Source organism: Bison bison, unplaced genomic scaffold (genome assembly GCF_000754665.1).
Source record: "Bison bison bison isolate TAMUID 2011002044 unplaced genomic scaffold, Bison_UMD1.0 scf7180017864248, whole genome shotgun sequence".
Taxonomy (NCBI): Eukaryota; Metazoa; Chordata; class Mammalia; order Artiodactyla; family Bovidae; genus Bison; species Bison bison.
The window spans coordinates 2,265,210-2,282,366 of record NW_011494820.1 but is presented as its reverse complement, the minus strand read 5'-3'; the positions used below and the strand labels follow the sequence as shown (position 1 = coordinate 2,282,366).

Genomic DNA, 17,157 nt, shown 5'->3' with positions numbered 1-17,157 from the left:
CAGCTGTTGCTTCCTGACCTGCATATAGGTTTCTCAAGAGGCAGGTCAGGTGGTCTGGTATTCCCATCTCTTGAAGAATTTTCCACAGTTTATTGTGATCCACACAGTCAAAGGCTTTGGCATAGTCAATAAAGCAGAAATAGATGTTTTTCTGGAACTCTCTTGCTTTTTCCATGATCCAGTGGATGTTGGCAATTTGATCTCTGGTTCCTCTGCCTTTTCTAAAACCAACTTGAACATCTGGAAGTTCATGATTCACGTATTGCTGAAGCCTGGCTTGGAGAATTTTAAGCATTACTTTACTAGCATGTGAGATGAGTGCAACTGTGCGGTAGTTTGAGCATTCTTTGGCATTGCCTTTCTTTGGGATTGGAATGAAAACTGACCTTTTCCAGTCCTGTGGCCACTGCTGAGTTTTCCAAATTTGCTGGCATATTGAGTGCAGCTTTTGTACAGTTCTTCTTGTATTCTTGCCACCTCTTCTTAATATCTTCTGCTTCTGTTAGGTCCATACCATTTCTGTCCTTTATCGACTCAGCCCCTCAGCAAAAAGACAACACCTGTCTTCCAAATAATTCCCCAAAGTCTATGGCTGATTCTCATTGGCCAGCTTGGGTCACAGTCCAGTCCCTGAGCCAATCACTATGCTGGGGAAGAGGGAATGCTGTAATTTGTGAATGCCCACTCTGGTGGCCAGGGGGTGGTGTCACCTCTCTCCAAACCTCCTAGAATGAGCAGGAGTCGGGGGAGGGGGTGGTGTTTCCAAAGGGAGAATGGTTGTGGGAGGGAGCTGTAGTTTTTAACTGCATGTGATGGATTGGAGGCCGGACAGGCAGGGATCACACCGTCCTACCAGAGGTAGTGGTGGCCCAGTCAAGACCCTGGGCACAAGCTGGGCAGGAGCTTGGCTGGTGTCTCTGACAAGTGGGGTCCCCGTCTCCTATGGGGGCCCCAGTTCTCCACTCTAGCCTGTTACTTCAGATTCTCCAGGGCTGGCTAGAGGCACCTTCCTTTTTAAGGAGCCCTCTCATTGCCCCTCAAGTGGAATTTGCCTGTTTTTACAGGGGCAGGCCTGGAGGCTTAGTGAGAATTGGCTGAAGTTTCTTTGAATGAGCTTTTTCCTCTGCTGTGTCTAGGCAGCCCTGCCTTATCCTAGTTAAAAAGAAAACCTCATGCATGAAAATGTTTTTAGGAAACTTCTCACCATACAGAAAGCCTTCCACATGCCTCAGTTTCCTTCTGTTACAGGTGGAAATAAGTCAAGATAGTCAAGATTCAACCCAGCACAGATCAAAAATATTTCAAAAAAAAAATTCCAGGGAATTTCCTGGTAATCCAGTGGTTAGGACTCTATGCTTCCACACCCTGGGTTCCATCCCTGGTTGAGGAACTAAGATCCTACAAGCAGTGCGGTGCAGAAAAAAGAAAAATTCCTGAAAGTTCCAAAAAGCAAAATTTGAATTTCCTTGACTGGGAAGCTATTTATTTACATAGTGCTTACCTTCTGTTAGGTATTATACGTAATCTGGAGGTGATGTCATGTATACAGGAAGATATGAGTAGGTTATGCAAATGCTAGGCCATTTTAGATAAGGAACTCGAGCACCCCCAGATTTTGGTATGCAAGGGAGGAGAGGCAACCCGGAAGCTATCACTGGTAGATACCAAGCCAAGGGGTGACTGTAGTACTGAAATTCTACCACCCAGTTCAGTGTGTGTAGGGGATTATCCACACACGATGAAATTCCTGGACAGCAGCTGGGAGTCCTAAAATTCAGCTAAGTTCTCACACTCCAGGACTTCCCTGGCTCTCTAGCAGTTAAGAGTCCGCCCTTCCACCGCAGGGGCTGTGGGTTAGATTCCTGGGTAGGGAACGGATCCCACATGCCTTGGGTGTGGCCAAAAATATAAAAAATAAAAAGAATCAAATTCCACAGGTTGAGGACTGCCCTCCAGATTCCAATCTTTTTTTTATTGAAGTGCAGTTGATTGACAATGTTGTGTTAATTTCTGCTGTATAGCAAAGTGGTTCAGTTACACACACACACATACACACACTTCTTTTTAAAGCTGTTTTCCATTATGGTTTATTATAAGATATTGAATATAGACCTTGCTGCTTGTCCATTTTATATAGAATAGTTTGCAGATGGCAGTCTTAAGTCCAGGCTGTTACCTGTGCTTCTGTCCAATTGACTATAAATCAGATCCCTTCTTTGGGTTCAGTTAATTTTGCTGAAGCGGCTCACTACTCAGGAACCCATTTACTCACTGGATTACCAGTTTATCATAAGAGCACGTAACTCAGGAATAACCACTCAGATGAAAGAGATGCCTAGGGCAAAGTATGGGGGGAGGTGTGTACAGTTTCCACGCCCTCTCTGAGTGCCCCACTCTCCCCAAATCTTCATTTGTTCACTAATTGAGAAGCTTTCCCAACCCTGTTGTTTAAGGGTTTTATGGAGGCTTCATGACATAGGCATGACTGATTAATTCTTTAGCCACTGACATCTGGACTTTCCGTCCGGGGCCTCTCCCTTCCTCTGAGGTTTGGGGGACAGGGGTTGGAGTTGAAAGTTTCAGTGTTCTAATCATGAGGCTGGTTCCCCTGGCAACTAGCCCCCATTCTAAGGTGCTTTCCAGAAGTTATCTCATTGGGCTTCCTTGGTGGCTCAGTGGGTAGGAATCTGCCTGCCAGTGCAGGGACACGGGTTCGATCCTTGGTCCAGGAAGATTTCACAGGCGGCAGAGCAGCTAATCTCGTGCACGCGACCACTGAGGCCCGTCCACCTAGAGCCTGTGCTCCACCAGAGAAGCCTCTGCAGTGAGAAGCCTGAGCGCTACAACCAGAGGGGAGCCCCCGCTGTCTGCAATTAGGGAAGAGGCCCAAAGCAATGAAGACCCAGTGCAACCAGAAATAAATTTTTTAAATGTATTTTTTAATTACCTCATTAACAAAACAGGGGATTTCCTTGGCAGTCCAGTGGTTAAGATTTTGCACTTCCCTCGCATGAGGGATGGGTTTGATCCCTGGTTGGGAAACTAAGATCTCGATGCCACGCGACCCCCCAGAAAACACAGCAGGACACCTTTATTGCTTTCATCACTTAGGGAACTCTAGGAGTTTTAAGAGCTCTGTGCCTGAAATAGTGGACTAAGAACAAATAAATATTTCTTTTAAGATTTTCTTTTGGATGTAGACCATTTTTAAAAGCTTTATTGAATTTGTTACAATATGGTTTCTGTTTTATGCTTGGCTTTGTGGCCACAAGGCATGTAGGATCTTAGCTCCTGGAACAGGGATCAGACCCGCACCCCCTGCATTGGAAGTCGAAGTCTTAACCACAGGATCGCCGGGGAAGTCCCTATATTTCTTATTATAGATCAGAATATCACCAGTACCAACATCCTGAGTTTGTGGTGGTGATGAGGGAGATGAAGCCAGAAGGGCGATAAATGGTTCCTTAGCCTACCCCAGGATTTCTCAGCCTTGCTGGGGCCAGAGCCTTCCCTGGGATGGGCCGTGCTGTGCACTGTGAGTAGGGCTAAGCACCTTACCTGGCCGCCACCCATCACATGCCAGGAGGTCTCTGTCTCCAGTCTGATACCCCGTAATGTCTCTAGATATTGCCAAACCGCTGGTTGAGAACTCCTGGCCTACAGTAGGCTCTCAATAATGGTTGACTGATACAAGGGTTGTTGCCATCACTCGCATCTTCTTCTCGCACGTATCTGCGCATACAAATGTGCCCGCCTGCAAGTAGTACTTAAGCAGGGTCCTTCTCGACTAGGGCTTTCGGGTGGCACAGTGGTAAAGAGTCCTCCTGTAGCGCAGGAGATGCAAGAGATGCGGGTTTGATTCCTGGGTCAGGAAGATCCCCTGGAGTAGAAAACGGCAACCCACTCTGGTATTCTTGCCTGGAAAACTCCTCGGACAGAGGAGCCTGGTGGGCTACAGTCTATGGGATCGAAAAGAGTCGGATGCCACTGAGCAACTGAGCATGCGCTACATGGATTAGTGTGGCTGCTCTAACAGTTGACTGCCGACGAGGTATTTTAAAGCAGCAGAAATTTACCTGCACACGGTCCTTTAGGGCAGAAGTCCACAGTGACTGGAGCTGTGGCTCCTTCCAAAGGCTCTAGGGGAGGATCCTGCCTGTCTCTTCCAGCTCCTGGGGGCTCCAAGCATTCCTTGGCTTGTGATTGCGTCACTCTATCCTCTGTCACTGTCTTCACATGACTTTCTCCTTCCCTCTCCCTCTGTCCCTCCTCTGTGTGTCTCTTTTAAGGGCATTTGTCAACGGATTTCGGGTCTATCCAGATAATCCAGGAGTACTTCATCTTAAGATCCTTTACTTCATTGCATCTGGCATGACCCTTTTCCCAAATAAGGTCCCAGTCACAATTTCTAGGTATTAGCAGAGGGACATACCTTTTTCGTGTGTGTGTGATGGTGGCAGAGTCCCCCCTCAGCCCTATAAAGTACACACTGCAGCTGCTAGTGTGTTTTTACGTTCCCAGGAGATCACTGTGTCATCTGTCCTGCTGGTTATGGAGCACCAGGTAACAGTGTTAGTGCCAGGCAGCCAGTAGCAGATAAAGCAGCCCAGGAGCTTGTAATCGCACAGGTCATTAAAAATTCTCCCTCAACATTATTTTAATAGCTGGGTTTTATATTTAGTAATTAATATGGCCATTCTTCTATTTTGGGGCTTGCTCTTCATTTCCATGTTTTTTTTTCTCATTTTTATAAATTACACTGAAGTGACCATTGGCAGATTATTATCTCTTTGACTATTTTTAGGTTAGATCCTTGGAAATTATACCTTGCCTTTTGCATCTGGCAATATGTCTTGAAGATTATTCCATACAAACTTGCTGTGAGCACAGTAGCTCATAATTTATTTAGTCAACCCCCCTCCCCATGAATGGCCAATTAGGTTGTTTCCAGTATTGTAATGACAACACTGCTATGAACATCTTGGCGTATTTCACAGTCTTGCGTGTTTCGACTGGCACACCTTTCTGTAAGAGTGATTGCAGGATCTATTCCAGCAGCAAGATGTCAGAAAGCACATAACCGCCAGCAGGGCTCTGTGAGGCCACTGTCCTCTCCTTGGCCTGGGGGGATTCCCCAGCCCCCTGACACACCTTATTAAGCTGTACCCATCTGTCTGCAGCTGGTGGTGCACGTAGGCGTGTCAGGCATGGCAACCGCAGTCACACTGGAGAAGTGTGGACACAACAAGGGTTACAAGGGCCTGGACAACTGCCGATTCTGCCCCGGCTCCCAGTGCTGTGTGGAGGACGGGCCGGAAAGCATTGACTCCATCATCGACATGGATGCTGTGTGTAAGAGGGTCACTACACTGGGCTTAGATGTGTCAGTGACCATTTCACAAGATGCAGGCAGGTAAGGCACCATGGGGCCCCTGTGGTGCAGGTGTGAATGGGGTTTCCCTCCTATCAGCCCGGGCTGAGTGTTGAACAAGCCAAGTGTGTTTGACTGTGACCTCTTTGGGCCAAGTGCTCACTTGTTTATTTATTTATTTTTACTTTTGGAAAGGTCATTGATTTACCACTTGATGGACTATTTATTTATTTTTAATTTTTAATTATGAAAGTGCGATAACGCATTTACAGGAGACTTGGAAGATACAGAACAAGGTTACATATAGTTCCGCTACCTGTTAGTCGCTCATTTGCGTCTGACTCTTTGGGATCTTCATGGACTGTAGGCTCCTTTGTCCATGGAATTCTCCAGGCAACATTACTGGAGTGGCTTGCCATTCCCTTCTCCAGGGGGTTTTCCCAATCCAAGGATCGAACCCAGGTCTCCTGCATTGCAGGCAGATTCTTTACCACCTGAGCCACTAGAGAAGCCCAGGTCCTCTATATATTACAATTATTTTTTAAGTAGATAAATTAAGATTTTTTTAGTTGGAATTTTAATATCAAATCTTCAAAAATTAATAGAGTAAATATACAGAGAAGTAGAAGGATATAGTAGACCTGAAAAGCACTGTGAACCAATTCAACATAATTAAGATTTATACAATTTGCACAGAGCAGTAGGATACAAATTCCATTCAAGTTCCCATAGACTGTAAACTAGGAGACATTGGGACATATCCAGGGATGTAAAACAAGGTACAAAAATTTCATGGTCTAAAGGTATTGAAATCAAAGCACAGACTATTTAAACAGTATGGTCGAGAAGAGTCTGACATGACTGAAGTGACTTAACATACACACGTGCTAAGTCGCTTCGGTCATGCCCAACTCTTTGTGACCCCCTGGACTGAAGCCCGCCAGGCTCCTCCATCCATGGGATTCTCCAGGCAAGATTACCAAAGTGGGTTGCCATGGCCTCCTCCAGGTTTCTTCCCGACCCAGGGATCAAGCCAGCATCTCTTACATCTCCTGCATTGGCAGGTAGATTCTTTGCCATGGAGCCGCCAGGCAAGCCCAGCACACACACATGGTATTTTACACAGTAAACTTTACATGGGATGTCACAGTATATAATTCTCCATGTGCATGAGGCACACAGCTAAGTATGTATTCCTAACAGGTCCCATCTGCAACTCATTATGCGTGGCTCTGCCCACTTTTCCCAGCCCAGGCCCCTGGCATCCCCTGGCCGTGGCTCCGGCTGCCTCCCGACTGCTCCTCCCGCCGCCTCTGCTCCAGCCCGGATGGGCTCCTCCCCTAAGCAGTCAGTTTCTGTGTTAGTTTCCTGTGGCTGCTGTAACCAATTACCATGTTGGTGGCTTAGAACAACAAACATTTATTCTCTCCCAGTTGGAGGCTAGAAGTTCAAAATCAAGGTGTCAGCAGGGCCGGTTCCTTCTGAAGGGCCTGAGGGGGAATCTCAGACCCTCTCCTGGCTTCTGGTGGCTTCTGACAGCCCTGAATGCTCCATGGCTTGAGACACTTTACCCCAGATCGCTGCCTTCATCTCCACATGGCTTCCTCCTGGTATGTGTCTTCACATGGCCTTCTTACAAGGACACCAGTCATTGGATATAAGACTTACCTTCATCCAGTGTGACCTCCTCTTAACCAATTATGTCTGCAAAACTCTATCTCCAATATCAGGTCACATTTTGATGTTCTAGGTGAACAGAAATTTGGAGGAGAAACTAACTATTCAGCCTATTAGAAAGTCTTTTATTAATTTAAGGCAGATGAAGTCCCTAACTTGCTTAATTCTTCCTGCAGTTCCCACCGCACCGCAAATAAAATCCCAACTCTCTGCCATCCACAGGGCCCATGTGGCCTGGCCCCTGTCCGCCTCTCCAGCCTCCTCTGCCTCTTCTCCCCTCACCCGTTGCCTCCACACCCGCAAACCACTCTCCTCCTGTCCTCACCTCAAGCTCAGTCTGGCCTCAGGGCCTTTGCACATGCTACGGCCTCTGCTCAGAACTCACTTCCCGCTGGCAAGACTGTGTCAGGTCTTAACTCCGTGTGTGGCTCTTTGGGAAGGCCTCCTCCGCCTCCCAGACTTCTCTGTTCTGTGTGCTCTCAACACCAAGTGCCTCAGTTTCTCAACACCGTGTACACCTCACCAGCCCAAAGGCAGCAGGGAGCAAATCCAGTTGACAGAATGAAGAAGTAACTGAATTTACCATCAGTCTTTTTTTTTTCTTTTTTTAATTGAAGTGTAGTTGACGTACAATATTATACGTTACAGATGTACAGTACAGTGATTCACAATTTTAAAGGTGTATATACTCCATTTATTGGAGAAGGCAATGGCACCCCACTCCAGTACTCTTGCCTGGAAAATCCCATGGACGGAGGAGCCTGGTGGGCTGCAGTCCATGGGGTCGCAGGAGTCGGACACGACTGAGCGACTTCACTTTCACTTTTCACTTTCATGCATTGGAGAAGGAAATGGCAACCCACTCCAGTATTCTTGCCTGGAGAATCCCAGGGATGGGGGAGCCTGGTGGGCTGCCATCTATGGGGTCACACAGAGTCGGACACGACTGAAGCGACTTAGCAGCAGCAGCAGCAGCATACTCCATTTATAGTTATTATAAAATATTGGTTATATTCCCTGTGTTGTACAATATATGCTCTATTTTTGTAGCTTATTTTATACCTAATAGCTTATTTTGTACCTCTTAATTCCCTACTCTTGCATTGTCCCTCCCTTCTCCCATTAGTCTTTTTTTAAAACTATTTTTTCTTTTTGACTGGGCCACACACCTTGCGGGCCCTGTCAATGAAAGCCTGGAACCCTAACCACTAGGCAACCAGGAAACTCTCCTGAAGCTAATTTTCAGTTACTCAGATAATTCTGAAATATATTTTCATGTGTTCCCGTTGTGAAGGATTCTCTTGAACTCTCTCTCCCCACCTCATTCCCTGCCAGTGATCCCTCTCTTAAATCAGACTTAAATTGTGACACTTCCTTCTTAGCCACACGTGTTTCTGTACATGTGTAGGACACTTGCTGTGCTGCTTTTGCATTTCATTCTGTTTTTGCTTTGCTTTTACGTGGATGAGGCTATATGGTGTGGATTTCACGAGAGTGCCCTTCCTCGGCTTCATCTGTGGGCATGTGCTAGGGGTCTTGGTGAGTTCTGTCTTCCTCTGGATCCACGACATGCGTGTAAGCCACTGCATAGTATCCCACTGTGCAGATGAACCAGTTTATTAAGTCATTCCTCTGTCAGTGGACGGGCTTCCCTGGTGGCTCAGCTGTTAAGGAATCTGCGTGCAATATGGGAGACCTGGGTTCGATCCCTGGGTTGGGAAGATCCCCTGAAGGGAATGGCTACCCACTCCAGTATTCTGGCCTGGAGAATTCCATGGACTGTATAGGCCATGGTCCCAAAGAGTCGGACACGACTGAGCGAATTTCACTTTCTCTGTCAGTGGACATTTAGGGGGCATCTTATTCTGTTCAGGCCTCTATAACCAAAAAATCCCAGCTGGGTAGCTTGTAAACACCAGAAAGTTATCGCTTATAATTCTGGAGGCAGGGAAGTTCAAGATCAAGGTGGCAGCCCAGTGGCATTCTGATGGAGGCCTCCCTGCAGGTCACAGACTGCTGACTGGCTGTGTCCTCTACAGGGTGGGAGGAGTGTGGGAGGGGCCACCAGTGCTCACATCTACCAGTTTGCTTCCTGCTTTTCTGTTTTCACACATCACGCTGCAACAAATACCTTGTTCATCATCCTGCTCTGGTGCACATGGTTCCTGAGATAGATTCCAGAAACTTGAAACATCAGGTCATAAAGTCTGTGCATTTGTAATTTTTTTGAAAATTATTTTTTTTGAAAATTATTAAAGTATAGTTGATTTACAATATTGTACTAATTTCTGCTGTACAGCAAAGTGATTCAGTTTTATATATATATACACACACATACCTTATCTACGTGTGTGTGCGCATATGTGTGAAAGTCTCTCGGTCATGTCTGACTCTTTGCCACCCCGTGGACTGTAGCCTGCCAGGCTCTTCTGTCCATGGAACTCTGCAGGCCAGAATACTGGAGTGGGTAGCCGTTTCCTTCTCCAGGGGATCTTTCCAACCCAACTATTAAACCCAGGTCTCCCACATTGCAGGTGGGTCCTTTCCCATCTGAGCACCTAGGAAGCCCATAGCTGTGTGCATGTGCACATACGTGGTATATATATACATATATTCTTTTTTGTATTCTTTTGCATCATGGTTTATTGCAGGACATTGAGTATTGTACACCTGTAATTTTACTAGCCTGCCAGATGGCCCTCCCCTGGGGCAATTTGCATCCCAACCAACAGCATCTCCTACTGCTTCTTTGTCCACATGTACACCAGGCCTGGGAGTTACTCTTTTGTTTTTTTCTTTTTTGCTGCCTGGGGAGGGAGGAGCAGCATTCCATCTTGCAGATGACTGGTGAGGTTGAGGGGCTGTCTTATGGTGGATTTGGATGGAACGTTCACTCTCTAACCCCATTTTGGTTTCCCTCCCATCCCCAACGCCCTGTGGCTTAGGTACCTCTGCGACTTCACCTACTATACCTCTCTGTACCAGAGTCACGGCCGCTCAGCCTTTGTTCACGTGCCCCCTCTGGGCAAGCCGTACAATGCAGACCAGCTGGGCCGGGCACTTCGGGCCATCATTGAGGAGATGCTGGACCTCCTAGAGCAGTCAGAAGGCAAAATCAACTGTTGCCATGAACACTGATTGCTGCTCAGGCCTCCCAAGACCTCATCCTGCCAAGGACCCTGAGAGAGACGTCCACCCTCCAGGCCCTGACCAGGAAAGACAAGCCCATCCAGCTGGGGATCTGATTTGGATCAAATATGCCAGCTTGCACACCTCCTCTCCCTTTTTCTCTGTGTACTCACTGGTTGGTTTAAAGGCAGCAACTGAAGTTTTTTTTTTCTATTTCTCTTTGCACCTGGGGATACAGCTGGGGCAGTCAGGAAGCTGGGAAGTCCTGATTTCTACCAAGAACCCCAATCAGGTGGATCTCTACTCTGCGATCCTGTGGCTGGGGCCACCTGCTTTTCTGAGTCTATGGTGGAAGGATTCCAGAATTCCCTCTGTCCACGACTGTTTTTTTCCCAAATTGAAAATCCTCATGAAGACCCTTTGCCCTGATCCATGTCCCAACAGCCTGGATAGCTCCGGCAAGGGCCAGCTTGGGATCTGGCGTGGGTTCTTTTTCTTTCTTTCTTATTCTGTTTTTAAAAGCAATAGCGCCAGTTTGGGCACAGAGTTATTTATATTCCCTTTGGTTAAAATGAGGGCTTTAGCCGAACACAAAAGTGTCTTTTCTCTTTCCTGGAGTGCAGCTGCTTCTGCCTCTGGCTTTGAACACTGGACCTACATTTTTTGTTTTGGGGATGACATTAAGATCCCCTTGTTCAGAGGGGGTGGAGGCTAGGCCCTTGGCTAGACCACGGGGAGAGGGGGTTGCTGCTGCCCCAGGAGACTGAAAGGGTTGGCTAATCCTTTCAACAACCGAGCTGTGAGCTGTACCCAAAGGACCTCCGGAGCTAGGCCACTGGTGGGAAAGCAGACTGTCATTTCAACACACACACTTTTTTTTTTTAATATGGAAAAGTGTGTAGCAACTACAAACCTACCCCACATCTGGCCTGGATTTTCAGTCTTGGTCTTGGGGACCAGCTTCTTGTTTTCCTTAAGAGGGGGACAGACTGGAGTCTGGGGGCTGAGCTCTGTGTGTGCTGGTGTGTTTGGCCAGAAGGGCCGCGGGGCAGCCAGCGAGCTTTTGTGTAGCTGGATTTTGGACATGCCTTGGACTTGGTAAATTTTTATCTTACTCCCTGATGACTTTGAACTGACCAGCCAGGGATGCACATCTCCCAGGAGGCAACTAAAAATTCAGCTGGACCTTGACACCCATCAGAGAGAGGGGGTTGGCAGCAGCAACCATGAGGAAAACAACGGTTTGGAAAGTATTCTTCTGTTTCTTTGGAGAACACGCAGTTTTATCACTTCCCTACGTGTGAGGCATGCTGGTGTCTGATGTGGTGTTAGATCATGTTGGTGTTTCCCAGCAGGCACTTCTTTTGAAAACAGCTGAGATTTTTGTTTTGTTTTCTTATATGTTCACCCTCTTTCCCTCCTGTTCCAATGCCCAGGGTAGTTGCTGCCTCCGCTGAGCTGCTGTGTCACTCAGAGACCAGGTTGGTGGGTTTCTGAGTGAAATGCATTTTCTGAGTCCTGTGTTTTCTCTGGAAGGGAAGCGTGATGTGGGGTCAGCATATGGCAGTGTGTGGAGCATGCTCTGCAGGGTGAAATGATCAGGACCTTCTCCCTCCTCCATGCCAGCCCTCCCTCTTCCAGAAACCCCTCCTCCACAAGTCTGCAAAAACAAGTCTGTGTTTGCAGTCTCCTGAGGAATCAGGAGTATAGGATGCCGTTGCATCCACTCAGTCAGCCAGCTTCCGTGAGCAGAGCTTGCGGCTCTTATATGAGGGTCTCCCAGAGGTCTCATTCAGAATGGCATTAAACTCTGATGAGCTCTGTTCTCTAAAGGTCTGATCTGGGGGACTCTGAGGAAGAAATGGATCTAGGGAAGTTGGAGAGGGGACAGGGGACTAGAAGTGAGTCAGGTTTGAGCTAAGCTGGGTACCCACTGGAACCCGGACACACCATCCCCAGGTTCTGCATTTCCATCTTTCTTTTGTCCTTATTTCTTCTGTTTAAAGCACCATGAGATTCAGCCACTTAGAGATGTGACTTATCATCTGATCATTATCGACTGTGTGTGTGTCATTGTTCTGTTCCTGCGATGGTGTTAGATTTCCTCAGCGAGTCAAGCCAAAACCTTGTCCTTTTCATGATGCAGAGCATATAGCTCGTTTTTATTTAATTAGACAGCCATTAAATATTTCACTCGCTCCCTGCAAGCTTTTTAATGTTCCTGTTTTAATTATTTTTATCTTTTTCCTTTTGGGCAAATTCATCCATTCACTCCATGCCGTATCTGTCTGCATTTGTTGGGTCCTGGACTGAAATGTCCTTGTGTAGGAAAGGCGGGCCAAGTCCCATTACTTCTCCCTTGTCATTTCAGAGTCTCAGATTGTGGGGGGGGTGGGGGGGGGCACAGAATAGGCAAAGGGATGGTTCTGTGAAGTGGGTGCAGCCTGGCAGCTATGAAGGTGAGCAATGCCAGAAGGGGTGGGTGCAGTGAGTGTTAAGGGTGGGAAGATGGGCTGAGTGATGTCGTGGGAAGGCTGGTGGAGGAAATGTGAAAAGTGTTGCTGGAAAGTGGAGGGGGTCCTGTCGCTGATAAGCTCCTGTGGAGGGTGCGGAGGTTGGGGGTGGTGTCAGGTAATGGCGTCTCCCTTAGGATGCCAGAGCCTTGGCCCCTTATACCTTTATTCTTCTCTCAGCGCTTTTGCTTCCCCACTTCCCACCAAAGAGAAGGCCGGTGGTCTGTGCGTAAGTAGTTTGAAAAAGAAACTTAAAAGAGTGGATAGAAAGCAAGCAAGGTGGGAAGCAGCAGCAACCCCCGTGGGTGAGGGCTTGCTGCCACCCGGCTCATGTGGTCCAGTCAAGAAACAGCCAGGGTCCCAGCCACTGAGAGACACAGGGCCCGGGGGGCGGGGGCGGGAACCCCCATCAGTGCTACATCTCTGGGGGAAACGTCAGACTCTGACCTCTCTGATAGTTTCAGCAAGGAAGATAGTTTTTCGCTGCCCTGGTGCGAAAACTTCTCTAACATTAGAAAGGACCTGCTCAGGGGGATGACTCAGAAAGTACACGTGTGATGCCTTTTTGTCATCTTGGAAGTTTCTGCCAAGAAGCCAGGCCAGAGGCTGTGCCTGTGCACCCCCAGGCCTGTGCTTCCCGCCCCCTTCCCGACTCAGGGGTACCCAGGATGGGGAGGGGAGCTGCTCCTGGAAATCGGCCCACCACACAGGCCTCCTTTTTCTCTGCTGCTGTCTAGACTGTTGACCTTTGACCTCCCCGCCCCTTGGAGTGTGTGAACCCAGAAGTCCCTTGTCGTTGTCGGGGTTGGTGGAACAAAGCCTCATTCTTCTCTGTGGCCCCAGCCTCCCCCCCAAGACCACTGGACGCTCTCCTGAGCCTGCAGCCGGCATGGGGCACTGATGGAGGTGCCTCCCGTCGTGGCCACGAGCCCCGTGGCCTTCATCCCCAGGCTTCTGTGGAGCCGCAAAGGGCTTTGGTTTTATATCCCCAATTAAATTTCTCTTCTCCTGGAACAAGTGCCTGGTAAAGGGCCTGGGGCTGCCGCCAGGAGGAGAAGCGTCTCCATTTCTGCAGAAAGTGTGTTAGAGGCCAGGATCCCCCTCACGACTCCACGTCTTGTGAGTCGCTTCTTGGATGAACGCCACTCAGAGACCCCATCCTCCAATTCGGGGGCAGTGGTCGCAGCTGAGTTTCAGGAGCTCCCAGACCTCCAAGGGCTCCGGTCCAGCCTGAGCTGCTCCCCCGATTTGAAATCCATTTCCCCTCCTCCCTCTCCTCACCCAAGCCTTCCCTTCAGCTGCCCAGAGATCCCAGAGATCCACAGAAGTGCCTGCCCCCGCAGTACACATGGGTCACAGAGAGGGAGACAGGACAGGAAAGAGACAAACACCCCCAGACCCTGGCTCCCCGCTTTCCTGGGTGGGGCTCACCCAAGCCCTTCTCAGGGGTGGGACCTGGGCCAGGGGCTTTTGGGTCCTGCACGCTTTGAGGAAGCCCCAGGGAAAGCTGGTGGGGAATTGGGCTCTCTGCCCACAGGGCCTGGCTGGAGGCCACAGGAGATCCATCTGGGTCTTGGGGGTACCCGGCATGTTTCCAGGGCTCCCTCCACATCTCAGGTTTCAGTCTTGTCCTAAATCTCTCTCCAGGAAGAACCCTGCCTCCTGGAGGTGACCCTGTGTCCTGTCCCCAAAGGAGAGACCAGCCCCTGCAGCCTTGGGGTGGCCTCTCCCCGACCCCAGGGAGACCCCTTGAGTGCCTTGTCTGAAAGCCCTGTGTCTGGGACCCCAGGCCAGCCAAGGTTCTGCCGGACTTTGCTGGCAGCTGGGCCCTGGGACACCCCAAACTTGACATCCCAGAAAGCAAATAAAACAGTTAAAATATGCAATCTCTTGTGTGTCTTTATGAGCAGCTGGCGTCCACTAGGGTCACCCTCAGCCTGGGGTTATTGGCTGGCAGAGGGGGCCCCGAAGCGCCAGTGTTTCTGTCTGGCGTGTGACCTGGTGCTTGGTTTGTAGTGGCTGCTACGAGTGCCGAATGGATAATGATGAGAGCATTTCTGTGCTGAGTGTTTTTCCTCCTACAGCCAACCCCCTGCCTTTGTTTTGATGCCCAGAGAGGTTGAGTAACTTGCCTACAGTCACACAGCAAGGGGCATGCGCGGCGTGCAGGAATTTGAATCATGATCATGTTGATCCCCAGGAAACCCTGATCCCAGGGAGAGGAGGAGTGAGAATGGGAACCCAAGCTGGCTTCCCTGGAGCTGAGAATCTTAAATTCTAGAAACAGGATTCAGTCATCCCCCTGTGTCTGTCCTCAGACAGAATGAGGATATTCCAGGATCAATGGCCTTCTAAGAAGGGGCTTCAGCAATAAGGAAATGGCTTGTCTTTGGGAATATGGGTCCCAGGAGAGGGGGTGCCGGCTCCAAGTCCCTGAGGTCCCAGGGTATATACACGTCCCAATGCATAAGTAAGGTACGGGAGGTAGGGCACAATCTGAGTCCCACTTCACTGAATTTCCCCATACTCAGGCGTCTTGAGTGAGCTCTGGCACATAGTGAAGTCGTTCAGTTGTGTGCAACTCTTCTCGACCCTGTGGACTGTAGCCTGCCAGGCTCCTCCATCCATGGGATTCTCCAGGCAAGAATACTGGAGTGAGTTGCCATTTCCTTCTCCAGGGGATCTTCCCGACCCGGGGATTGAACCCAGGTCTCCCGTATTGCAGGCAGACGCTTTAACCTCTGAGCCACCAGGAAAGATGGTAGTTACTGGCACATAGTAGTTACTTAATAAGTACAGATATTATTACTTCCTCCTCTAGGAAGCCCTCCTGACTGTCTAGGTACCTCTTCTGCTTCCCACAGCTGCCTGCTCCCCACCCCATCCCCATGCCAATATGCTCTGGGTAGTACCAGGTCCTGTGGGAGCCCTGAGCACAGTCAGATCTCTCTGGGGTCCCCTGTGTGTGTGGCACCCAGCACAGCACAGGGTATGTAATGGTGGTGGTGGTTTAGTCACTAAGTTGTGTCTGACTCTTGCGACCCCATGGACTGTAGCCCTCCAGGCTCTTCTGTCCATGAGATTCTCCCAGCAAGAATATGGGAGTGGGTTGCCATTTCCTTCTTCAGGGGATCTTCCCAAACCAGAGATGGAACCCATGTCTCCTGTGGCTCCTGCACTGGAGAGCCAGTGCCACTGAGCCAACTGGGAAGCCCATGTGTACATATAAGCCCATACACATATGTGTATGTATATATGTGTGTGTGTTAAGTCGCTTCAGTCACGTCTGACTCTGTGTGACTCATGGGCTGTAGCCCTCCAGGCTCCTCTGTCCATGGGATTCTCCAGGCAAGAATACTGGAGTGGCTTGCCATTTCCTTCCCTCGAGGAACTTCCTTACCCAGGGATCAAATCTGTGTCTCCTGCATTTCCTGTATTGCAGGAGGATTCTTTACCATCTGAGCCACCAGGGAAGCCCCAAAAATCAGACAGTGTGGAAGGCTTTCCGATGAAATGTCTCGTTCCCACCTCCCACTCTGGAAACCAGGTCTTTATCTCAGAGGTAACCCCCGGCCAGCAGTTTCCTGGGTATCGCTGGGTTGCCATTTCCTTCTCCAGGGGATCTTCCTTACCCAGGGATCAAATCTGTGTCTCCTGCATTGGCAAGCAGATTCTTCACTGCTGCATCACCTGGGAAGCCCCAAAAATCAGACAGTGTGGAAGGCTTTCCGATGAAATGTCTCGTTCCCACCTCCCACTCTGGAAACCAGGTCTTTATCTCAGAGGTAACCCCCGGCCAGCAGTTTCCTGGGTATCGCTGGGTTGCCATTTCCTCCTCCTGGGGGATCTTCCCAATCCAGGGATCCAACACGCGTCGCTTTTGTGTCTCCTGCATCGGCAGGCAGATCCTTTACCACTGAGCTACCTGGGGAGCCACGCGCGAGGTTCTATCCTGGGGTCGGGAAAAACCCCTGGAGGAGGAAATGGCAACCCACTTCAGTATTCTTGCCTGGGAAATTCCACGATCAGAGGAGTCTGGCGGGCTACAGTCCATGGGGCTCGCACAGAGTCGGACAGGCTGAGGGAGCGCACACTCACGACTAGGCGAGAGGAGAGGCGGGAGTGCTGGGTGTTCCACTCCTCCGCCAACAGGGGGCGCAGAGAGGCGCAGGCGCCCAGGGAAGGGGAGAGGATGTCCAGACCCTGAAGGTCCGCACCTCCTCCAGCTCAGGCCGCGTCCTGCCAGTTCTCTGCCTCTAGAGCCCTGACTTCTCTTGGCTGAGCCACCTAAGAATTGCCTACTGTGCGCTGGGCTTTGGACACCAGGAAACCAGCAGCTCCTGGTCTGGGGGTACAGTACAGGGGGTGCCAGCTGTGATGAAGGACAGACAGGCAGCTGAAGGGTCCGGGGACTATTCAGGGAGGCTCATTCAAGGGTAGGGCTTGGCCCCCTTCAACAGAGTTTCC

The 17,157-nt window shown here is 49.6% G+C and overlaps 1 protein-coding gene across 2 annotated transcripts in view; it reads left to right on the top strand.

Annotated features, from left to right (window-relative positions):
- PGPEP1 (pyroglutamyl-peptidase I) overlaps positions 1-14,576 on the top strand; it is a 39,630-nt gene extending 25,054 nt beyond the window's left edge. For both annotated transcript variants that reach the window (XM_010847285.1, XM_010847284.1), the window contains 2 exons: positions 5,181-5,413; positions 9,994-14,576. In XM_010847285.1, the coding sequence (XP_010845587.1) occupies positions 5,181-5,413; positions 9,994-10,186 (426 nt within the window). In that variant the 3' untranslated portion in view covers positions 10,187-14,576. The remainder of the gene's footprint in view (positions 1-5,180; positions 5,414-9,993) is intronic.
- The last annotated feature ends 2,581 nt before the right edge of the window (positions 14,577-17,157 follow it).